Raw genomic sequence first — 25,992 nt, 5'->3', positions numbered from 1 at the left:
ATGCCTATAACATTAAAATTTTACATTAATTGAAATCATAGTAAGATGAAACGTATGGGGAACAATTATTCATCCTCTCTTCCTTGGCATTAATAAGCTCTAGAAATTCCAAATTTTCATCAAAGCAATCAAGTGCTGATGATTTCTGTCCGAATGAATGCATTGATGGAACTAACTTGCACTATCTTAATAGATCTCTCTACAATACTTGTTCCTTAAGTAGCAAAAACTCCACCTCTCTCTCTGCAAACCTCCTCAACCACATTAGTGCAAGACTGTGCTCTTCACTGGCTCTGCTCTTCTGGAAGACAGCATCTAAATCTTCCCTTCTAATATTATCAAATCAATCACAGCAGAACACTAAGTTCTATTTATTTCTACTAGACCAAATTTTCTGTGTTTTGTTTTCAAATTCTGTAAGTTACGTTTAGTCAATAATAAATTCAAGCTTTTACCCAATATCTGTCCCAATACCTCCCATTCAGTTAAAAAAAACAAACAACTTCTCTTTTTATTCAGCTTTAACAAAAAAAAAAAAGTTAACTAACTCCCCACTCCATTTATACTTCTATTGACATTATCACTGTCTTTTACTCTCCACTTTTATCACTTTATCTCCAGAAGTTCTGGGTATTATCTAGAAAGTTTTCATACAGTGGAGGAAGTTATGCTGTACTTCACGTAGAAGGTATTCATGGAAGAGATCTGTTGTTTTTCCACATTCTCACCCAGAAGTTATATTTCACTATGTCATCTTTGTGGTACATATTTATAGTAATAAACCAGTGTAAAATAAAAGTTGCCATGAAATAAACCATAGTCTAGAGGGAGGTGTCCCTGCCTACAGCAGGGAGTTGGAACTAGATGACCTTAAAGGTCTCTTCCAAACCAAACCATTCTATGATTGTATAGTAATTGAAAACTGCAAGGGATTTGCTTTCTCTCAAAGTGGCAAGTTACCTATTGGTCCAGGAGAAGGTATCTTTGGTCCACTGATCTCCAAGGCAGTTTGGTAGAAGTTTTCGTTTTCTCCATTAGTCCCTTCTTCTCCATTTCTCCCATTTGGCTCCTGGAGATCCAAGCTATCAGCTTTTGGTTTCTTTAAACGTTTGACCTGAAAAGTGATCTACCAAAAAGACAATATTGGCAAAATTAACATTACGAAACATCACAAGCATTAGCTGCTCTAATACACTACCTGTTTTAACCCAAGGATTCAATTTCAAAGATGTTATGATGAGATCTCATCTCCTCCCCATCTCAATTCATTCTCTGAGCCTGCATTTTCAATGCATCACACTATGCAAACAACATACACATTCTGAAACACATTTCTCACTACATATTTTGTTGGCAACATGATGACTACATGTATTTTTGTTATCTTCATGCTAACTAGAACATTTGGTTAAAATCTTGTCTCCTTTGTAACTCTGTACAAGTAGTGTGGAGGAACTCAGCAACATTCAACACCTAAGCACCTGCTGTTGATAATCAATGATGTCAGTTTTAGCAGAAGCCTTTCCTTTAGAATGGACTGAAACTAGTATAAACCACAAACCAGCTCTGTGTAACCTACGGGGGAAGTTCCCAGAAACCGTCTTAGTCTTTCCCTCTGTAACAATAAGTTGGTACAAGATTTTTACACACTATCCAAACTTACCCATTCGGCTTCATCATCATCACCACAGTCTCCAAAACAGGAGCTTGCCAGGCCATCCTGAGCTCCCTTCTTTAGGACACGGATGCCCTGTAAGTCCATTCGACGACCTTTTACCTCCAGCGCCCCTTCAAAAGCTTCTTGAGGCCATGAGTTTTCAAACTCATCCACCAAAGCCAGCATCTCTTCAGACATCTGATCATCTTCTAAACTCTCCACTCCTTCTGAACCATTGCTTTCTGCAGTAACAGTGTCTAAAAGAGAATACCATAACCTCATTTTTTCCTAGCTTCATCCATAAGATTTATTAAAAAAAAAAAAAAGGTTTGTTTGTTTCTTTTTTCCCTGCGATCTGACTCTTTCACTTGCACAAACTAAATACTCACTCCATGCTGCATATGGAGAAAGGGACTGGAGAATGCAGACTATATCCTTTCCCTTGGAAAGCATCCTAACCTTTGATTTCACTTTTTGATTTTACATATTTTCATGCCAGGCTTGGAGAAGAACAGTAAATACAACAAAGTAAGTCTTAAGGATCACTTTCCACTTTACAGGCAGAAGGGAATAATGTAGCTCCATGGAGGAAGGAAGACAGCTCTTCCAAAAAGTCTAGAAAATCATTCATCTGTCAGTACTGAATTTTAAGGCTGACTTACTTTCCAGTCTCAAGATGGAGGGATCTCTTACTGAACGCTGAGTAAGGATTTCTGTATCTTCTGTACCTCTTCCAGAGTGTCCTTCTGCCATTTCTGTGACTGACTCATGGTGGTCAAAGTATTTCTCCTTGTCATGATTATCTTCTGGACTCTTCTCATGACAGTGACCTGAAAGAGAGAATTTTACTGATACACCACATAAGACTGCTCCTTTTGGTCATAAGTATGCAGTCTTGTAGTTGTCTACACACAGATTAGTAGTACAGTTTCACGAAGTAGCAAAGCCATTGCTTAGTGGAAAACAAAAACAAACCAAAACAACTCTGCTCTGCCTTTTGACAAGGCAGATTACCTAAAAAACTCACAGAAAATGTTTTTACTTACACACTGTGAATGACCAATGAAAAAAAAACACAAGCATCTTTTGACAGGAGGCTGCACAGTACCTGAGAAATAACTGTGTGGTGGTAGCACTTTCAATGAGAGTTTCCAAAGTGTATTTTTAGTGACACTGCACTGCATGTGGGGGTCCATTCGGAAAAATTCAAACACAGAGCTGCAATGAATTGTCCTAAAGACAGCCAGCCAGCTTGCAATGCTAACCTTCCTTCAGGCATCATTCACCGACACACTGTTAAGCTTTCAGACATTCTAAAAGACAGTCACCTAAATCAGCTGCAACTTTTTACTAATAGTTTTGACCACAAATACATTTTAACTGAAGATCTCAGATTTCCTAACTGTAATTCCTTGTCAGACTGTCAGGCTGATCCCCTTCACCTCCCCAGAGCTCCACAGATACAGGGACGTGCATTTCCCATGCGGTGTGAGGGCTGGGAGCTGTCCTCACTTTGTGGCACAGCTACAGAGCCAGGACACGGGAAGCCTGTCACTGAGAAGTAAAGGAGATTCCAAGTATTAAACTACTGTTCTAAAATCCTTCCTTTCTCCTTTCAATCTCTTGCAAGTGAACACAACTTATATACACAAGCGAATTAAGAAGCACGTAGCAAATCAAAGAAGCCCATGCTAAATGCAAGATCCTCAAGTATGTTCTCTGCTCTCCTCGTGAAAGCTAATTGTACTGTACACTGCATATGGAAAGCACTATTTTTCCAATTGGCAACATAAATTACGAAGAATATGAATATATGACAGTTTTCTCCACACAATGATCCCATGTTACAAAGGAATATTTTTAATGCCTTGCTTTTCATCAGGCCAGCATGAAGAAGATGGCTCAACTCTCAGATAGGTGTCACCTGTTCCACTACTTGCCAGTGGTGGAACATACGCTGTATGCTTTGTACTTCTGCATCTGTCAACATTCAGGTAACACCTTTGGAGATGTCAAAAAAACAAACAAATAACTATATTCATGAATTTTCCAGAAAAAGGTTCAGTAAAAACTAGTTTTCTGCCAAACATGAAAAGACAAACAAGGCCATTAGATAAGCAAACATTCAAAGCAGAAGCTGGTAACTTCAGAAACTGTCCTAACATCTACCACGTAATTGTATCCTTCCTTTCCTACTTATCCTATTGGCGACTCTTTCTTTAATCCTCCCACATCTCCCTCTGTGCTGTCAATAAAAAAAGTCATTGGTTTCATTACAAAAAAAATCTCTTCAATCTATGGAAATCCTCATGTTTATTTCACGAAGAGTGGCGTGCACAGAACACTAAAGCCTGAACAAGTCTCCCTGCCTGCCATCACAACCAGTCTGATTTTGATGCGAGTCAGGTGCTACTCAGTAATGTAATGACCACAACTCTCTTTGCTGAAGGTCAATTCATCATTAGTATGAAAGGGGAGGGAAAAAAAAAAAAAAAAAAAAAAAGCAAAGAGAACAACATACAGACAATTATTTTTGAGACAAAAACACCCCCAAAAAGGGAAAAAAAGCTAGAAATAGCAAGTGAGAGGGAAAAAAGGCACAGTTCTACTTAAGACTAACCTTGCTAATAATAATTTACAAATACTAACAGCTAAAAACAGACTAGATGAGAGTGCTGGTTTTCTTGGGATCTGAGAGCTGCTATATATAGAAATCCGAGTGGCCTGATTTTTTGAAATTACTGCTTTCAGTTGCCTGATGTCACAGGAGGAAAAAAAGGCTGGCTGAAAAAAGAAGAGAAGGTCTGGGATGAGCTTACCACAGACAGGGTGGTATGGAAACACATCCCACAGAATGTTACAGCTTGTATCAGCTGCATGCTTGCAGAGCAACTGGGAAGAACACCCAGAACAAGTTCCACCAAAGGAACAATGTAGCTCCAGGTTCCAGAAACATTGCCTGGCAGCAGAGAGTCACCCACAACATTGCAATACCTACTGCACAACACCTGGGTGAAGGAGAAAAGAGACTGCTGCCCTAGGAATCCTCAGTTATACAATATTCATTCTTATTCACAAATACTCTGGTTGTCCAAATGTGCACATGTGAATTTTGAGCGTAAAGTCCAGACACAGGGATTACAATTACAAAACCTGAAGTCTAAAACCACTTCACAGTACTTGATCCTCCAGCTTACTGCATGGAAATGTACTGAAGAAGAATCTCTTTGTTGCTCATTCATTTTCTGGGAGCAGATGTTGTGACTTTATATCCGAGCTCAGAATATCCAGATAAAAGTTCATCAGACTATTCTACCTCATGCATTCTAAGACTCCGTTGTTACTCACCAGCCAGTGGAACAAAGATGTTATTGACAAAACACATGTGTAGTCTTCTGAATCTTATATAAATAATAATACAAATATTATTATTATTATTCATAAGAGAGGGAAATAAGACAAATAAACAGTCTGACTGTGCCTATTTAATGAAAAAAGTGGGAGAAAAAGAAATGAGAAAAGTTCATAAGCTACAAAGCAAATCCACTACAATCCAGATAGAAAAAGCAATATAGGTTCTAAAACAAAGCATGGAGATCCTAAAGATGAAAACCAGAAAACAGTATTATATGCTAGAAGTCTCTATTCCTCATGTCATTTTAATCTGCTTAATTTTGGGGCTAATGTGGAAGTGCTTGTACAGCACTATTGCAACACATGGTCTCAACCACCCTGCCATGAGGGGATGCCATACATTTCATGTACAGAAAAGATCTGATAAGGTCATCCTTTCCATCTAAAATTGACCATCTTGATTTTCAGGGCCCCTCTTCAATTTCCACCAAAGCTTTAGCACCTACTACAGCCATCACAGCTAAAGAACCTCACGGCAAGAAGTCAAACTCCATGTTTCCTGATGCACACTCAAAACCATATTCTTCACAGAGAGATGCAATGACAATAACTATCTTTTCTTATGCAGAGTGTCATATTACCCTTTAAACATGAAGATTAGTACAATAATCTCATTAGACCACATGAAAACTTTGGGGGTGCTTGCTGTTTCAGTGATACTGCATTTTTAGTATTAAATATATTCATTAGAGAAATGAAACTGAAGAATTGTCATCTATCATTTTATAGAACAAGTCCTGCCCAGTGCTCTTGGAGGAACCCTCCTTCAGGCAACATCTAAAACACGAGCTCTGACTTGGACAGTGATAATAACTCTGGGGATTACATAATGCACAACACAATTACCTTGATGTTTCAAGGTGAACAGATCATTTCATAAAGCTCTTGTGATCTATTAACAGAAAACGTGTTATTCTGCCTGCATACAAACAGGTATTTGGTCGCAAAAGAAACTGATAATCTTTAGATCTAGAAATTTGTTAAGGGGAAAAAAAAATCCAGGCCAGTTATGAGTTTTTTAAATCAAGAGGGTGAGCAGTAACAAGAGAAGAGGCATATCTTTAGCAGCCACTGCTACTCTGCTGGACTGAATTATAAATTATTATGCTTCTATTATAATTTTTGCTCTAAGACTCATGCATCCCTTTTCTTACTCATTTCCTTTGCTTTAATTAAAAAAAAAAAATACACATTTACACTTCAGAGAATAAAATAAAATCTCACGATTGAGCTCAGAAAGCAGAAACTGCAAACCACACTGCAGTGACGGAACAGAACTGTCACTGAAAACACAACAAATCCACCCGAGCTGCATGACTGAATGGTACTCCAGTAGCTGTATCAAAGTTTTGTGCTTACCACACACTGAAATGCAAAAATAACAAAATATAACAAAGGGATTCTCAGTTTATTTTTAGAGAAAATGATTAACAGTGACAACTGGAGGTGGGAAGAAAAGTAGAAGCTCTTAATTAACAATTACCTGGCTATGCAACACTGATACGAGTGCTCAATGGGTCTATATTTAACTGAGGAAGAATACCCAAGCTTTACAACATATTCCCTCTAGGCTCTAGGGCTGAGAAAAGACACAGAGCAGAAGGGCAGCCTGCATCTTCAGCAGCACAGAACTGCCAGAAGCCTTGTTGCACACTTGAAAAGCAAAGCATTCCACTCAGAGTTAACTCTTGCCCACTGCTAGATTCAACAGGCATGACTATGTTTTGCAATCCAGATGCAAGTGTACCTCCAGTATCTTTTACAGCTGTAACGTACTCCAGTAATTACTACAAATTGCACCAGCTATCCACGTATCACCATTGTTATTCTGGAATAACAAAGGACAGAGAGTAGTAAGTTCCTTCTCAGGCCATGTATCTCCAGTCAGGTATCAATACTGATAGTAGCTGAGAACGACAGCAGTCGTGCCTCAACATTTAGACTAAGCTTTTGATACGTTTTCTGCCAAAATGGAAGCACCTTTATTTTAAGCATTATACCTTTCATAAAAACCCTCCTTTCCAAAACTGAACCTTCTTTTCCAAAACTGGGGTTACAGGATAAAACCAAAACAAACATCCTCCCCCCAACCTCCCCCAAGAAAAACCCAACTGTTTTCAATGACAAGCAGCAGGACGTTTTGCTAACCAAAGGATAAAAGCTTAACAAACAGCAATGAAAAGCTCTATGAAAGTAGTAGCAAGCATTGTAAAAGCTTCATAAATCCCTACCTCTTTTTAAGTTCCTCCTCTAGAAGAGCAGTCAGTAGCAACTTCCTCAAAGATGCAGGGGGGCATACTCAAACCCAGTAGTCATAAGAGTGCACTACATAACAAGCTTTGGTTTGATGTATGGCAAACAACAGAACAATTTACACGGTCAAAGTTTAGACTCATGCACACATAATGAAGCATTCATTTTTTAAATTATTTATTCCAATAACGGATTTTCAATTAAGAGGATTATATTGTAAAACAATTGCTCTCACTTGTAGCAAAATAGTTTTAAAATGTGATTTGTAACCAAAAGATGCCTCTAAATTGGCTTAGCTATAGATTTAAAGATTATCTATTTGTCTCATTACACCAGCTCTGAGTAAAGCTTTAAAAACACACAGATGCCAACCATACACAGCAGATCTCTTCATGCTGACAGAAATACCTTAACATTGTGTAACAGATTGGTCCCTGATGCAGACACACACATTTTCTTTATGAAATATAAGTGATTAAATATATACACGCACACACGCAAAAAATAGGAAGACAAACCTATTTAAACTTGAACAGTGCAAGGGACACGCCTACTAAACTTCTTGAAGAATTCAGCAGTGTACTATGTAGCAGAATAGAACACTTCAAACTAAACAACCCCCAAACACCTCTTTCATAACTAAGAACAGGGAGGGGAAAATCAAGGAGGTTGACTATCTAAAGCCTTCACTGTGCTCCTTCCACACTGCCCATTACAATAAGATGTTTTGCTTTTGTTTTATTATGATGCATACCTAGAAGCCATAACTTGCTCTATGATGCCTAGGAATAGTATCCAAAATACACAAACATCTAAATTGAAATTCTCAAATCTTGTCAGTGGCTAAGAGAGATTGGAATATATCTCATTCAGATTATGATGGTACTACATAAAGAGTAGCAAGGTAAGCAGCACTCCAGCCTGAATTTCAGTTTGTGCTTCAAAAATAGCCTTTTTTTTTGGGGGGGGAGGGAGGGGAGAAAGTAAGAGAAATAAGTACGTACCAATTCCAAAGGTTAAGGTTTCTATTCAGAGTTCTCCTGCATGCTTGCGTATTTTTTTTTTTTTTTTTCCTAAGGCCATATAAAATACCTACTTACTTATTTCCTAACATTAAATGCCCACCTACAACAGATCATAGCATAACATATGCTGTGACGACTAAACGGCCAGTATTTGGTTCCTTGATTTCACATAATACACTTCTAAAGTAGGCTTGGATTAAGCCATGGAAATTCTTATTTTAAGTATTGTTATCATAAAGCAGAGAGACTGTCTCATGTTTGTTTTGCTCTTTTTCTTGTCTTTCCTCCATGTTCAGCCCTATATACCTCTCAAGCTAAACATTAAATACTTTGCATGACTTAAGCCCAATTGTTAGATTCCCTATTTATGAATTCAACATTTATGAATTCAAGTTTAAAAGGGACTAAACATAGGAGAAGCCCACTTTTTAAAAATGAACCCTAGAACAGCTAGCAGTTACTCATAATGGGGTTAGCTAACTTTCCACTTTTCTCACCACACAGTGGAAAGCCTGATGGGTGTATAATGGTGTTATGCACGTAGATTTAACTACAGTCTATAAGGTTTGTGCTACATGGTGAATTTAAACAGGTTTCTGGAGTGATTTGATTTTGCATTTTTAAGAAAATAGTTTTGATAGGTTGTATTTTATGTTCATCTATGCATCTTTTCTCTACATTACACTCCTTAACCAGAGTAGATTAATGGTTAATACTAACCCACAATAATTTACAGATTTGTTTGGGATAGATATCTGCACAATCTTCCTCCTTATTGAAGATCAAAGCACAGAGACGCAGACACACTCAAATAACAAAGGACGGTGTTAACTTGCCAGGCAAGTATGCCCCTTACTAAGATAGCTTCTAAGTGTTCAGTTGTTTGTCTGACAGGTTACATTTTACACAATTCCTTAAAAAGAGTGAAGTTATTGCTCCAGATGAAGTAGACAAAAATCAATCTTGGTTTTGATGGAGCAATGAACAACAAGCAGAAATTGGATTAGCCTTTTCTAGAATCCAGCCAGGAAACTCTTGCAGCAAATGAAGTTAGACAAGAATACTGCCAATTGCCCCAGTTTAGGATTCAAGAGGAAAACACTTTCCTCCCAATGCCAGTATTGTAAAAAACAATAAAACAGGCCCTGCAAAAATAAAGGGATTTTTGGAAGAATTTCCTGCCTTCCCAGAACTGCTGCATCCAAGAAGTATCCATTTCTTCCTCTGGGGAAACTGGAATCATCCTAGTTTCGGTCACTAGTAGCCAGAATGGATGATAGATTTCAAACTTTGAGGATAATCAGAGCACAGCAGATTCTCACATGAATCAGGCAACCAACCTTAAAAGGAAAAACAAATCAATAAAGTAGACAGATCAGGGGTAGTTAAGTGCCTGGCACTCCATGGCTCAGCATGCAGTGCTCATTTTAATCTGAACACATGGCATCGCATGCTGCTTTGAGACAATCTCAACATGACTCATTACAGGCTGAAGGTACACATCACCACTTTAGAAATCCTCAGATTTAAGCCAAGTGAATATAGCCTACAAGATATTGGCAAGTTGTTAATGAGACTAAACAATGCCTTGCTAATTCCCCCATACACAGGGATCAGGCCACATGCTCTTTTCCTTCCAAATATGCTTTAACCAACTCACTAATTCAAGCCTATGCAGTTTTACTACACAGTTGTTCACACAAACATCTGCCCTGAGATGTAGTTAGGGAATTATCATTCTCCCTAAAAAGCCTTTCAAACATATGTAGTTGATGGAGCTTTTAAAAAAGGTCTAGCTGCATGCAAGAAATCACCACTGGCTAATGCAGCCTCCTAAAAGGAGATGAAGGCAGACAGTAGAACAACAACAAAAAAAAAATCACCAAGAGCATTGCAGAGAAGCATTAATACACCTGAAAACTAAAAATGAAGGTATCAAGTTTTAAAAGATTCAGTCAGAAAGAGAATCTTTCCTCTTTCATCCTAACACCCGATGATGGATTCTCCTATTACATGAGCATGTAATTATGCTGAACAGAAAGATCCAGATAGTATATCAGGAAGAATCATCTGTGCTATGAAAGCAGACAAAAATGGGAATTGTCGTACTATATGTAATCTAAAACTGTACTATTTTCCCTTTCAGTGTTAGTAGTTTTCCATCAGTAAACTCTCCCTCTCCACCATGCTATCCCCATCTCCTCAGTCCTGCAGCTGAGAGAATGGCTTTTTTCTCTTTCCTCCACTGCCAGTTTGTGGTCTTCTGCTCCTGAGAAAAGACAGAACGAATACAGAACACTAAATATTGCAGATATTCAGATGGTATGAAGTGACACTAGTGAGTTTTGAGAGCAGCTGTTAGATACACCATTATCCTCCAAATAAGCAGAGTAAGCACATAAGCTAGCAAGACAGACTTTGTACACTGTACAGAAATTATTTGATGTAAGCATAAAAGGAAGCTGTAGACCAAGTTCACCCACATCATCAGCTTGTTTGACAAATGCAATAGAGAAGGACATCTGAGGAACACAATCTTAAAACAGCATGCATTGTCTGATGGATGCAGGAACCTTTAAGGTACACAATGGCTTTCCAACAAGCAGTAGCTTGAAAGCAGTGTGCATGGACTGTGAAGAATATGAAACAGTGTAGTAGCTAGAAATGCCATGTTTAACATAGTGCTACATTATTTGATTCTTAAGGTGAAGAATCAACATCTATCCTTCTCTGCACAGTATTGAAGACAAAAACAGTTGGAGCATTGGAAAATAAAGATTTGTTTCAAAGCAGCACGGCTTTTCACTTTCCTGTAAGGCAAGTTCTTTCACTTTCAGCTTCCTTCAGCGAACTCAAGAGAAGCTAGACGAAGACTTTTCAGGGAAAGGTTTAATTTACACAGCAGGTACCAAATCAAATAGTAAGAAGTGTCACAGAGTCCTCAAAGAAGGAAACATGCTTCTAAATACAACAGTTTGTAAGCTTAGAAAAGAGATTTATCCTCTGACAACAACATATCTACTCAAAATCTTCCAGATCACAGCACTGAAACTCCAATATATCCCAGCAAAGTCTGATGGTAGGAACTGATTCTTCCCTTGCTGTGCTAGTAAAGCTGAAATGGTCACACAACAGTGAAGCAAGAACTAGGTCTCATTATTGCCATAGAGCACAATCCCACATAAGGTTTTTTAAGGACCTTCCAGTCAGAGGTGCATCTGACAGTAAGACACCTCTGCCAAAAGTGGCCCTCTTTCTCCGTCTCCCACCTGCCTGCATTAGGTGCCATGCCTTCATTCTACTTGAGTACAATGTAACCTCCCCTTACACCTTCAGCACTGCTGAACTCAAGGTAGGTGACCTAGATTCCATCTGTATGGCATCAACAGCTCTTTCAGATGACCTTATCATTGTTGTCAGGGATACCTGAGAAAGACTCCAGCTTCATTCTCAGATCCCCATGAAGCTCACTGGGCAGACAGTGTCCTTACTTGTGTGCACGGGAGGGTGTGGAAACAAGCCAAGCAGAATTTCACTTCAACTGACAAGAGTAATTTCAGAACTGCTCCTGTTTAAGACAGGACCCAGTTTCTGTATGGAGCTACCTGGTTATTAAGTGACAACACAAACATCTGCCATGATGTGTTTCTAGGAGCTTTATCATGCACTTTGCATGCTCAGTAGAATTTTGTTTGAAAAAATCTACTGTGGGAGACCATTGCTTTTGCACCGATGAACTTTCCCATAAGACTGCAGTGAGAGTAAGAGCAACACAAAAACAAATGGTCACAGACGCAATCCCTTCCATTAACGTACTCAAATAAATGAAAGTACAAACAGTAAATGGTAGTTTAAACATGTTTCAGGAGAACTAAAGAATTCTGCCTCGATATAACAAGCAAGAGAAAGAAAGAAAAAGCTTTAAACATGTAGTAGTGTCCAGTTCCAGAATTCTATTCAATTGGCATAGATTCTGGACTTAATTTAAGAATGCTTAACAATGTACAAAATGAGTATTTCACACCTCTGTTTTAGCACACAGTATCATAAAGGAAACACATGCTTGTCCTGGCATACTGGGGCTTTTGCTTAGTGTTTGAGTAGCTAAGATTGCTATAAGAAACCTGAAGTGATTGCAGCTATTAAGTTAAGATTTGAAGGCTTCAACTGTGATGTTGATTTAAGTAAGTTATTTAATCTGCCCATAAGTAAACAAATGGGATTTTAAGGAGAGATTCTCTTTTCAGGTGAGCCTCTCCCTTGTCAGGTCTATGTGCTTAAAGGTCTGAACTTACTAACTTTGTAGGACTTACTGTGCTAGGAGATAAAGGAAAACGCATACACTTAAGTGCTCAAATACCTTTTCCCTCATGTTCTATTTTAAGATGAAGCAGATGAAATAAACCAAGAGTTATGATTTCATACAGTATGGGGTATTTGCACCACAAGAGGGCACTAAGCCCACACTTAAAGCACTGTTGCTAAGCCAACTGCTGAACACATCACAGAGCTCAGAATGTGAGCAAGTATGCACTGCTTTTACAAACTTACATACTCACTACATACAAGTACTTAGAGATCTTGATAGTATATAAAGAGAAATTCCTAGCATGCTCTCAGTGCTTCTACTTTCAGAAGGGTAGCACAAAGCTTTCTGTAAAAGCACTATCCTACCAAGTAATGAAACAGTAAGACTAGAGACACTCAAAGCTTAATGCACGTTACGCTTCAAGTCTGGAATACCATTCTACTAATAAGTTTAAGATCTTGAATTTTGATCTTCTCTAAAAGAACATAAAGGGCATGAGCTCTCACATGTGTGAAGTGACTTGAGTTTGAGAAACAAACTTATGTCTAAAACAGAAACAGAAAAAACAGCATGAGGCAGCAGTGCAGACAGGAACATATTAGCAAGCATCCAGTAAGTCAGCATCAGTGCAGCACTCTTTAAATCCTGTACTAACAACAAATGTCCCAGCATGCTTCAGAAAATTCCCGTTTCACTCGTATGAAATATCCATGACACATAACACAACCAGTACCAGACCATAAATTCAAAATTTTGATTCTCTATTCAATTCACTGTACCATGCACCTGACTCCCCCGAGCATTTGCCGCAAGAGCGTGCAGCCTAAAGCACAGGCAGCCCTACTATTGTTACTTTCAAAAATCTTGAAGAAATGCTCAAAGTAAGTTATTAGACCAGAGACAACACTTGGCATTCCAATTTCTGGGTGATTTTTTTCAGTGGACCAGGTACTGCAAAACAGCTCTTCTTTAGTTCCCAAAGGAGATGGAGGAGGTAAACATCAATTCTGGAGACTCACCTTCAACTTTCCCATAGCCTGTCAAGTTTCCATTCAAGTCTGTTGAGAGGAAGAGCAGGGGAAAAATATTTCCCCAAGCCATATGAAAATAAAATTTGTCTGCCTTTTCATTTAATTCTCATTTTTTATTTAAACCACAAATCATCACCAAGGCTGAATTAGCCAGCGTGTTTATTTTACACTCTGCAGAAGAAGGTACAAAGAACATTTACACTATTTGTCATGTTCACGCTTTCAGGTTTTTCTTGCACCCAGACAAAAGATGACCTAAAGGGTATTAGAGATAAAAATGAAAGAGAGAAAAATATTAAGACAGAAGGAGTCCCACAAAAAAGCAAAAATATAAATAAAGAGTAGAATACTTAAATACTACAATTCTGAGTCAGAAAGAGACCCTCAAAGATGTGCTTTCGTACCTATTGCTACATTTAACTAAATAGCACTCAGTTGTCTGCAAAACTGGCATGCTGTAAACTAGTGAAAATGCAAGAGGCCATAAAACATACTATCATTCTAATGACACAGTCCTGGAATAGCACCTACTCTGAAATAATCCATATTTAGGAAATATAGAAGGCCTCTGGCCTGCATTTAGGCAGCCTAATTCCAGATCATAAATCAAAGGAAGCTTTTTCCATATTTGTCCCCTGGATGTAGAACTATAGAACAACAGAACAAACAAACAAGAAAGAACAACATAAAAAAAACCAAAAACACAACAGAAAGTCCTAGTAATACTAAAAATAAAAGCATTACTCTCACATGTTCATTCACAAAGGAAGGAGAAGATACCTTAGTGACAATTTGCAAGAAATCTGGGTTATTAAGCATATTCATAAATGCTCTTTAAGCTTGCTTGTGACCAGCATATTACCTACGTGAAAGAACAGGGAAGGTACTGGAAATATTTAGTGAGACCTAGAGAAACAAAACCTGTCTCCAAAAGCTATTTGTGGCGGGTTTTGTTCAAGTAGATACTAAGAGTAATAAAGCATTACACCTCAACTTTTAAAAAGTATTTTAACTGGGAAAGATTGGGTTCAAAGACATTCTTCTTATAGATTTTTGTGAGTTTAGAAGCAGGGAACACAAACCCATATAAACAAAATAATACTGACATGACTCAGTCTATTCCATGAAGACTGAACACTATAAAATGACATCCAATGGACTGAACGCAGTGGAAAGATAAGAAAATTAGAGCTGCTCTTTGCCAATTTCTTCAGCTTTGAGAAAACAAATCCATCCGACTGTAAAATTTGGAAGGATGTACAAAGGGGCTGTTGAGTACCTGAGCAGTAGCAGCTGTACATTTCTCTAAGCATTCCTCATTTACCAGTAAGAGCTATCAGTCAGGCTGTTAAGGTATTACTGACATACTCAGGAAGTAATTTGCACTCACTGGTAGCCCTCTAGATATTTAAGAAGCCATCCTCAAGCACTTCTTAGTGGACCATAACTTTTCCATTAAAAGCAGTGCCTCAACTTTGGTCCTAATGGGGAGAATACACTACAAAGCAAAAAGGAGAATCCTTGAAAAGAAATACCACAGTAAACATGAATTCCAAGTGCACCACTCAAGGCAGATGGACAATACTTCACTCACAGTCCACCTTTCAGCAACTGCTTACCGCTGCATACAGAAGAGGTGATGTTGTAGAGAAAAGGATAGAACTGCAGACAGCGGATCATTTTCAGGCTGCTTTCACACTCCAAACACTTGGTAGTCAAATCCAGTGCATGTCTGAAGGCCTGTAGGGCTCCACTAATGTTGTTCAGAGCCAGATAAGCATTTCCCAGGCTCAAAAAAGTCAGGGGCTATGAAGAAAAGAGCAACACACCTCAGCATAAGTATGTTTAGCAGCTGAAATGGAAACTAACTAGGCAAAACTCCTGCCAACCCACACCTCCCCAGTTTGTCTGGAAGGAATTTGGAAAACTTCTTCAATAGGGACTGCATATTCTTCAAACACAGAACTAACAGCTTGATGCACATAAGGTTGTGTTCTGGATTCCAACTTTCCACGATGAAAAACAGCTGTTAAATACATGCCGAGATGAAGCATTAAATACTTATCTATAAACCATCACAAACATAATGGTCACTGCACAGAACAGCAATAGCTAAACTTAAACGTTTGAAGATATCTTAGAACTACTAGAAGTCAGCAAAAGCATAGAAATATTACTACAGCTCTAGAAGGACATATGCATTTCGTTTGTCAATAATATTCAGCACTTACTTGAGCAGAACTGGGCCCCAGAAAACATCAATTTCACACTAGCTTAGAGATGAACATTTATTTTCAACTCTTTATAAAACTTCATATTTTTGCTCTCTGCTTTTGGCAAGTCTCTGCATAACATCTATTTGTAAAGTACAGATTACAAACACCCTTTTCACTGGATAGAATTAAATCAGCAAATATAGGCACAAAGTGAAGCTTTACTTTTTGTTTATTTGTTGACTGAAAACAATCACTTACACACAAAAAATATAATAGTTAATATAATACTACAATAATGACTATAATATTGTAACATAGTAGTCATTTTTTCCCTTATAAGTAATTTTACATTCATTATCCAAAAATCTGGAGACTGACCAACAGCTTCAGATTTGCCACACTCAGCTTCTATCATTAAGCATTATTCAGAAAAACATGCAACTTGAGCAACTGCATTCCAATTTTTTTTTAATGAATTTTTGCTCACAGAGCACACACACAACTCCCTGCATCTGTAATTCATTTTGATTTATATCTACTTTTCATTATATTCCAGGAAGTTTCATTTGAGCACAGATTTTCCTGCCAATTTTTTAAAACTGTTTTTTATAGGACTGTGACTGACTGAAAAAAAATAAGAGCAGCATTACTGTAGTAGGCAAGACTCACCACATTTTTGAGGAAAGTCCTAATCCATGCAGTGTGATCCTTGGTTAACTTTCAATGTTGTGCTTTCAAGTGTTCCTCCCAGGGCACACCTCTTAAGTTTTTTCTATAACTCCTTTCTGCACTCCTACCTGTGACTCAGGCTGACCAGATCCCTTTACATTAGAAAGGCTTATGCCACTTCTTGCCTTTAAGTGCTAGGTGCCTGGTAGCCTGGTGGGCTACAGTGCTCTGTTCATCTCAGTGCAGAAGTACACGCATGGGAAACATCAGCTTTCACTTCTTACAGAAGTATTGTAAATTTCAGACCAAATCACTTGCCAAAGAAAAGATGTTGTGACACAGATACATACGCACCAATCTAAGTTCAGGTCCCACCTCAATTTAATTATTTTTCTTCTCCTCTCCTTTTCACTATTGCTCCAGCCAGTTCCACAGTTTAATCAGTTTACATGGTGAGTTTCTACATTAGATAAGTGCCCATCTGCAAAATGTCTATAATGTTCCTATTCAGAAATGCAAAAACTGTTTTGAATCTACAACTGGAAGTAAAGGCAAAACAACTCCAACACAGGTTTATACCCAGCTACATATCTTACATCTAGGGACAAATAAAACTGTACATAATAAAAACTACAAAAACAAGTGGCAGAGAAAGATGTCTATTCAGTCAAAGACCTTCATGACACATCTGCTGCTTTAAGAGTTTCTTTTTTTCAAACCAAGATAGAACAACAGCATCATAATCTCTTTTTAAGATGACAGAGTTCCCAAAACATCATGATTGGATTCCTTTGAGCCACTGGTGACGCAGGTTCTTGGAAACAAAAACGTGTCATCTATATAGAAGCATTATGTTCCAGATGTGTACGTTCTCAGTAACCAGCACCAACCGGTTAGAACCAGAATGTAAATGAAAATTAACATTCCTTCCAAACCACAAGCTGGAAGCTAAACTGCATACTTCAGGTAAGTCAGCACAGTTACATAACATGTATTTAGAAACTAACCAAGTAATGGAAAGGCTCCCACTGCTGAACTAACACAAAAAAACATCGTCTTACCTCAGAGGCATTGATGGCCAAAGCCTGAAGCAAGAGCCTGCTGGCATCCAAATGAAGACCATAATGGATCAAGAGGTTAGCAAGATTGACCAGAGGGATGTCCTGATATTCATGTGGAGCCAAATTAAATGCTTTTTGCAAACAGGTGACAGCAAAGGTGCTATTTCCAATTGCACGCCAATACAATCCAGCTTCATTAAGCACAAGCCATAGAGGATCTTGAGGCTACAGGAGAATTAGGGAATAGGATGAAAATACCCACAGAGGTGTTTCAGGGAGACAGAAGTGCCTGCTGTCTGATAAAAACAAAAAAAACTCACCTCTGCACACTGTCTAACTAGGTACATCTTACAATTTGCTTTGTTCACAGCTTGAGTTTTATCAGGGCAGAGAAGTTAGTGAACTGATGCAACTTACAGTCTGCACTGTAATTTAGCAGGACCTGTTGCTCACATCATTTACTTGTATGACCATCTTACAACGTAACCACAAAATCCCTTAAAACACGAAACTGATAATGGTTAGTTTGCTTCAGAAGAACATTTGTGAGCCACTTCGGAGTCTTAAAATTACATCAACATGGGTCTGTGAAAAGATGTTACCAATTTGAAAGTCAAGCACTTTCCAACTACTAGTTAGATGTGCTTCCAGGTCCTATATCCTACTTCAAGATGTTTTATTTAAGGTATCACAGTTGTTTTTTCTTAAATTTAGTTATCTCTGCACGTTTTAGGAATAGATGTCAACATGATATGCATGAGATGCTGCTTAAAGATAAAACAGCAAGTGACAAGTGAAGGCACATGTAATAACAGAGAAAGCATCAAATACACTTTGAATTCCTCCTCCTCCTCTTTGACCTACGGCAGAGGAAACAAACACTCATCCTAGAGGAGAAATAGCAACACTTTAAAATCCTGACAAGTAGGCAGAGTTAAATAAAACAACTTCTTTCAGACAGGGCACATAGAATGCTCTAGAAACACCAGTGTTCCATTTTGATTTTTTAAATATTTTCAGTGTTACCCAGTTATACGTGTTGAAAAAGTTAACTGACAGAAAGATATTGAAGGTTTTACAGACACCTCACACACAGAAGGGCTTTTCCTGTGGTTCAAGATGCATAGGAAGATATCAGTAGGACACATTACCTTTTCTCATGAGCACCTTACATAATAATCAGTAATTGTAAGATTACCTAACGCCTCTATTTTGCAATGCACATATATACCATTACTTGCATGTTATTCACAAACTCCTCACTGAACTACTTTCCACACAGAGGCCTTAATGTCCTCTGACTAAATCCCAAGCAAACTACTAGCATCTTGTCTTTCTCAGTACAAAGATGCCAGCTGTTGCTCTTCTTCAGTAGAAGAGTTTATCTTTAACAGAATAGGCATGGCATAGCACCGTTCCTGTATCAGCATAAAAATGATCAAGTTCAGACTTTCAGCATGAAGGTAACCAAATACTACAGTTAGAAACAGAACATCTATGCACTGCAACAGTTAGACATTAGACATATATTGGATTGTTCTATAACAGAAATCAACTCCTACTGCTGATTTTTCTTCTTCTGGGTAAGACAGATGTGCATAGTAAATGTGTACTGATTTTAGACTCAAAACAATACATACATACACTGCCTTGACACAATTTATAGAAGATACTTAATTTGAGAGAGATCAGCTTGACAGGTCAAAAAGAGCCAAGCTCTATCTCAATGCTTCCTGTCAGTTGAACAGTTATGACTCAAAGGCCCCACGCAAGATGGAGGTGGAATTCTGCAGTGTGTTACACAGATGTACATGCTCTGCCCCACAGTGCTAATTATCCTGACAGAAGACTGACAGTGGGTTGGTTGCCTTTGGAGTACAGGGTTGGGGGACTAGTGACGAGGAAGAGCAAAAGGCAGACATGCCAGGAGAGGTGGAAGAGGGAACAGGTGCAAGCTGTTTTGTTCATCTACACAAATGTCTGCCAGGATTAGCTAATACACTGATGCTCAATGTCCTGCAGTCACAAAAAGAACAAGTAACCACGGGGCTGTGTGGTATACACTGAGCTAAAGGAAATGGCTACATGTTTGAGCTGCTCCTACAAACCTGAATTATCAAGCTAGTTTCATCTCACTCACAGGCACATCAAATCTTTACTTTTAAAACAAATCTGACCATTTTATAAGTATAGAAAGAAGCTTTAAATAAGAATTCCTCGTTTATCTTGCGCTACAAATTTTGACTCACCTTTTTCATAGCATGATCAAGAAATGCTTCCATCTTCTCCTGTGTAATAGCTTGATTGTTGATTCGAGAATGCAAGATCTGGACAAAGGATTTTTTTTTTTTAAAGTGAAATTTTACAAAATATAGCTACACTGGTCATTTAAGTCTCACTTCCCTAAGTATTCCATTTAGTTTTACTACGTAGTTCCTAAATCAATCATTATATATTCACATCTCATAAGCAGCCAATCTACAAAAAACAATATGAAGGAGTAATTTCACCTTAAAGTTACCAATTTGGAAGAATACAAGAGATACTGGAAATCTCGAGAAGTTGAATCACGTCAAGTAACTCTCAGAAGTTTCAAAATAAAGTAGTAATTTTAAATAAATTTTCTTATTTTGTGTGCTTCGGTCAGCATTTAAGAGAGGACAGGCAATAGCCTTATGCTGAGTGACAAGCTCTCCCTTCCTCCAGCAATATTAGAAAGCACTTGATTCCACATTTCTTAAAAAAAAAAAAAAAAAAAGAAGCAAGAAAGTCTTTTACATATCAGAAATGGCTTACTTCCTGAACAAGACTTCTAAGGCAAAAAAGAGAAAAAATTTAAAACAGCCGAGAAGCAGTGAGATGTTTCTCTTACTTGTCTTGCTTGATCATCCGGCATCTTCATTTTCAAATCTAGATTACTGTCTAGTTCTTTGACGAGTAGGTACAGAGACTCATTGTTACGAGCATCGGTAATGGAAGAACAATCTGGTACCTGGGTGTCCTCATGCCCAATAGCTTCTCTTGGGATATTTAGGATTGACTGGACTCTAGCAATAAGGAGAACCGAGACGAATCAATAGCTTCCCTACCACCTCTGCAGTGCTAAGTGAATAGAATAGTATAAAATTATCATGACCTATGCAAGTAGCTACTGCAGCACAGACACTTTTATTTTCCCCTATTTAATAGTAAGCACTGTTGGCTATTCCACAACTAAGCTGTTTTTCTACCTCTGTCCCAAAAGAACAATCCACATTCATACCTGCACTTAAATCCTCATTCTTTTAGTAATATTGTAGATGTTTCATGCATTCACCTTGTACTAAAATGTCAAGGAACAATCACCATGAAATTGGGTCTGTTACAGTTATAGAAATAACAACAGTAAAGGAAAATCACTCCTTCACTGGGATGGCCAAAGGAAGAGATCTGAAAGCACTTGTGCTGTTGAACACGGGTTGCATCCACCCTATCCAGAGAGAAAATGTTCATTAAAACATTAAGTGTCAAAAATTATAAATATGAAACTAAATTAGAGATGTTTAAAAATAAAATTAACACTTGCCTGAATCCCCTATTTTCTGGAGGCAGAAAATAAGTTGGCAGCTCTTCTGGATCAGGAATTTTGGGGAAAGATTTCATACATTCAGAACGCTGAGGCCAAAGAAGATGCTGTTTGTCCTATAGGGAAAAGGAATTTTTTAATTACTTTCTCAACATTTTCAATATTTTAATGAACAAGCTAACACAAGGAATAATCTGGAGGAACAAAAAAGTGGACATCTTTAAGACTATTATTTTCCAAATTTTTCCAGAACAGCAGCTCAGTTTTCTAGCTGTACTGCTATACTTGCAGCAGACTTCTTCTCAGCTGCTGTAGAAGAACAAGCCTGTCTGTGCTGTAGCAGAGTTTCAAATGACTGGAAACTGGTCCACAGAAACTACAGAGATATTCGCATTGTTAAAGAAGTGCTAAAAAGTTTCACACATACAAGAACAAGATGCCCACTTTTATAACACCTCTTTCAAGGAGCAAAAGACAAAACCTGTGCCATTCACTCACTCTATTGGATTCTACACTCCACACTGAAACAATGGAACGAGCAACTGGGGAAGACTGCAAGGATTGGCTGTGGCCACTTTGGTTTGCATGAAGATCAAAATTCAGAGATGTCATACTCGAAGTTGAAGAGTCTTCACCAAACTAGAAACAAAACAGAATTCCATAAAGAAGAGAGATGTCTATCTAAAGAAGTGGAATGCATACCCCACTATTTATGTAGTTAAACTTCACTAATGAGCTGAAATTTGGGTAGCATTAAAAAATAGAAATTTAAGCTCGATCCACTCACACCATAGAAAAATACTCATATTGTAAAAAGTCAACAATGAAAATACAACTGCAAATAAGCAAAAAAACCTAAAATATATCAAGCAAACATCTCTAGCAGGTCATATACAAAATCAACATATCTACACCATGCATCTCAATAATTCAAGTTGGAGTTACTATGTCTCACAGCTTGCAAAACCCATCTTGATAACCTGAGTAGGAAGAACACCCGAGAAGAAAACATAATTAAAAATAAATATTCCTGTTTTCTTAAACCAGACAACAGAAAACTCCACAACACATTTCACATTACAAAATAAATTAAACAACAATTTTTATGTGTAGCTCTAGCACATCAGTGTGTTGGTTTTTGATCTGGGTTTTCAGTGTCAGAGCACACACTGTTTCCAAAGCTTCCCAATATTCCTGTATCAGATTTTCTTGGTGAACTGTCTAGATGAAGATATACAAATAGCCAATACTCATTAAATCAGGCTAACACCTTATTTTAGGGCTACAAAAGCTCTCATTAAACTGATCAGAAAGGAGCTCTGCTCTTGTATTTGTTAATTGTGTATTGCAGTTTTCTGCTCCTTCTTGTAGGGACAAAATATTAAATTGGAAGAAGTGGGCAAATGTTACATTGCTTGAGTCACACAATAGCATAATAAACAAAAGAAATTACAAACCACATAAGGGCTGTAGAAATAACTAATGAAATATTAAACACACATCTGAGCTATGTATGGGAATATTGTTTCCATTAAGGAGTAGTTCTCATTCCATGTTCCACACGTATATTTGAAAAGAAAATTAAGTCCTTAGGAATCTTTGCCTTTCCTGTCCTCTTTGAAGGCAAGTTAAACATTTGCTCCTGCTAGCATGCCTGAATGTAGTACATTTAAATGAGAGAAAGCTGCAATTTCTCAAGTGAGTAACCTTTGTCCTTCCTAGGAAGAACCAGCTAACTGTTCCATACAGGTTAAAAATGCAAAGGAGACTAAATAAGTGGCTCAGATCTCCCAGAAAAAGACAACTTTAGAAAAAAAAAATGTAAATAATGATAATCTTTTTTTTTTTTTAAAGTAAAACAAAGCCTTACTTAATAAGAGCTTAACATTTCTAAAACCTACTACCGATCTCAGCTTGCACTACCAGCAAAGTAAACCAGCATTAAATACTTCAAACTCTCAAAAGGGGACTAAGTCACTTGTCACTATAATTAACAAACTCCAAAGGTACGTCCTCCTCTGATGAGCCTTAAAAAAACCCCAAATCCAACCAGCTCAGAAACTCCACATCCCAAAACCTCCACTATTTTACCAATGGGGAAAACAGGACACAACTTGAAACAGCAGTATCAATTCACAGACAAACCTGAACATATTCCACATTTTCAAAAATGTCTCCACGGTGATAGCGAACAGGCTGGTCCCACTGGCAGTGCAAGCTGTGCTGCTGGTTGCTCAGTCTACAAATCTGATGGTTCCCTGCACAGCACAGAACATGTTATTCTACAGTCTAAGTGAGGTTATTGAGGAGATGAGAAGTGTACAGTAAAAAAAAAAAAAAGCTCCACTTCTTTCCAAATAATTTTTTATTTTTATTTTTTAAACCCTCTCATCATGAATTCTATCTTGTAAAGACTCAAAAAGTTCCTATTTTGAGAACATGCCATAATCACTAGTTTTAATAAGCAAAACAGAATAGCAACCAAGGGCCACCAAAATATTCAAAGAAGTTACATCCTGACATTAACATTAGGGGATCTATAAAAAAAGGAGGGAACAGACTCTTCAGCAGAGCTGTTGTGATAGGACAAGGGGAAATGGTTTCAAACTAAAAGAGGGGAGAGATTCAGATCAGACATAAGGAAGAAGTTTTTTACAGTAAGGGTGGTGAGGCGCTGAAGCAGGCTGCCCAGAGAGGACTCTGAGCACCGTAATCTAGCTTAAAGTGTCCCTGCTCATTGCAGGGCAGTTGGACTTGATGGCCTTTAAAGGTCCCTTTCCAAAACAAAAGATTCTATGTGATTAATCTGAATGCATGTAATTCTTCATTCCTATAATAAGCATGAACTCTGAAAAGTTGTACCTAATTGAGCTTCTTTCGCCATTTGGGTCTCATGAATTATGTTCCTCAGGATTTGTTCCTCCTGGATGAGCTTGTATTTGTCTAAAACGTCTTGTTGCCTAAGATAATGGTCATGCTGCTTCTGATATTCCTTCAATTCATTTAAGGTTCGCTGAAGTGATCTTGAAAATTGGACAGTAGAAAAGATTCACTTTGAATATTTTTTAAAATAACAACTTTTCCCATAACATTGTATATTTTCAGCCTTGTTCTGGGTTGCTTAAAGTAACAATTTTATAATGCAGTCTAAGAAATTTAAAAAGTAAACCACTATTATTATTGTATTGGAAATGTAAAGAATCGATGCAGCAGAACAATAAATTGAGACTGTAGCATTTCCACTATGGTGGTGCTTTAGTTACCTATGCTGAGCTTCCAGTTTTTGCTCTAATTTTTGTTGACACAGTACAGCATGCTTTCTTTTCACAGCTTGCTCAAACCCTGGCTTGGCCTGTAGAGCATGATCGTAACACAGGACCGAGTGGTTGTACTCCCCGAGCATCTGAAGAATGATGGAGAGACAAAGAGAGAATGAGCTATTACCTTGTAATATTTAATCAATTTTCTTAATTTTTAAATAAGTGATCAACTCAAAATTTAATCTGCAGTAATGAGTGGCCTGTCTGCAGAAATTAAACCCACTCTATCTGTTAAGGTGAGGCTGTGGGAAAATTTCCCTTGAATTTACTTCAAAGTGCAAATAAGAACTTTTGGCAAAGACAGACTTCTGAGTGAAAATATTTAAACAGAAATATAAACATCAAACATGTAATGTGCGTAACACAAAATGCACTGTAAAAGACAAACACATTACATGTTAAGCCAGAAATATTAAATATTGTTTTTCTACAGGTATTGAAAAGTAAAGATGATATTTACTGCATATATATTTCCCAAAGTGTAATAGCTGGTAAAGAAGTCACTGTAATCCAGAGCTGCATGGACCACAATAGCAGCATCCGCAGAGAAGTGAGCTCGGTGCAGAATATTTGCCAAATTTACCAATGCAATGTCTTTATTTTGCCTAATTAAAAAAAAAAAAAAAAGCCATTAAAAGGTCAGACTAGGTAAAGATTGTGCACAAGGACACACTCATTCTTCAATGCATACTAAGTATGGATTTTGAAAAAGTCAAGTGTCTAAATCATATATATGCCTAAAAATATTTAACAGTATTTATTTCTTTCATTCTTAAAAACCTGCTCAGTAATCAAGATAACTAGAAAAGCAATCTGACAAAAAATGTCTTCACCAGCAATTCTCACCTGGAAGAGAAATGAAGGGCACGCATGGCACATTCTACTACTTGGTACGGTTCATTCTTTATTCGCCAGTAAAAAGAAGCCATATTATAAAGTACCCAGGAAGAAGAGTTCTGCAGTAAAGAGAAACACAAGAACTGTACTATCAACCAAGATGAACTAAAAGGTCATCCATGGCTTTAATTACTAAGAGATGGAAAACTGAGCATTAATCTAAGTTTTCCTCTTCCTCTGCAAAGCTGGCATTTGGCAACGCCTGTGAATATTCAGGAAGAATGAGCTGACACACAGATGTATGAAAGAAACACAACTCCTGCATTTTATACTGGTGAAAATTCAAAATGAAACAAGCAGTGATGGAATTTTATGCAACAGCAGCTATACTGAATCGAAACAGAGTTCCTGTCTTGCAGGAAGGCATTTAAAAAAACGCACGTGTGACCTTTCAGTACCTGCATTTTTGTTTAAAAGCTCTTATATCCTAACAGAATAATGAATGTGGCCTCTACAGGCCACAGAAGTATAAGAGTTATAAAAGGTGACAGTATCTGTTTACTGGGTTTGCTAATGCTTTCTCCTGTCTCTGCTTACCTTACTGAAAATGTTTTTGCTCTACCTTTTGTAACTGA

General features: G+C 37.7%; 1 protein-coding gene across 1 annotated transcript in view; it reads right to left on the bottom strand.

Moving 5' to 3' along the window:
* Positions 1-25,992, bottom strand: part of TTC17 (tetratricopeptide repeat domain 17) — a 53,585-nt gene that overhangs the window by 10,692 nt on the left and 16,901 nt on the right. The window contains exons 6-19 of the mRNA XM_031593358.2: positions 25,367-25,476; positions 24,981-25,125; positions 24,464-24,603; positions 24,063-24,223; positions 23,346-23,458; positions 21,699-21,839; positions 21,201-21,316; positions 20,508-20,682; positions 19,885-19,962; positions 17,636-17,860; positions 15,309-15,495; positions 2,320-2,487; positions 1,664-1,914; positions 961-1,126 (exon numbers count right to left, since the gene is read on the bottom strand). Of these exons, the coding sequence (XP_031449218.2) occupies positions 961-1,126; positions 1,664-1,914; positions 2,320-2,487; positions 15,309-15,495; positions 17,636-17,860; positions 19,885-19,962; positions 20,508-20,682; positions 21,201-21,316; positions 21,699-21,839; positions 23,346-23,458; positions 24,063-24,223; positions 24,464-24,603; positions 24,981-25,125; positions 25,367-25,476 (2,176 nt within the window). The remainder of the gene's footprint in view (positions 1-960; positions 1,127-1,663; positions 1,915-2,319; positions 2,488-15,308; positions 15,496-17,635; positions 17,861-19,884; positions 19,963-20,507; positions 20,683-21,200; positions 21,317-21,698; positions 21,840-23,345; positions 23,459-24,062; positions 24,224-24,463; positions 24,604-24,980; positions 25,126-25,366; positions 25,477-25,992) is intronic.

The sequence above is a fragment of the Phasianus colchicus genome, chromosome 5, assembly GCF_987193195.1.
Source record: "Phasianus colchicus chromosome 5, bPhaCol1.hap1.1, whole genome shotgun sequence".
Taxonomy (NCBI): Eukaryota; Metazoa; Chordata; class Aves; order Galliformes; family Phasianidae; genus Phasianus; species Phasianus colchicus.
Note: the sequence above shows the minus strand (reverse complement) of the source record. Positions and strands in the feature narration are given on the sequence as shown.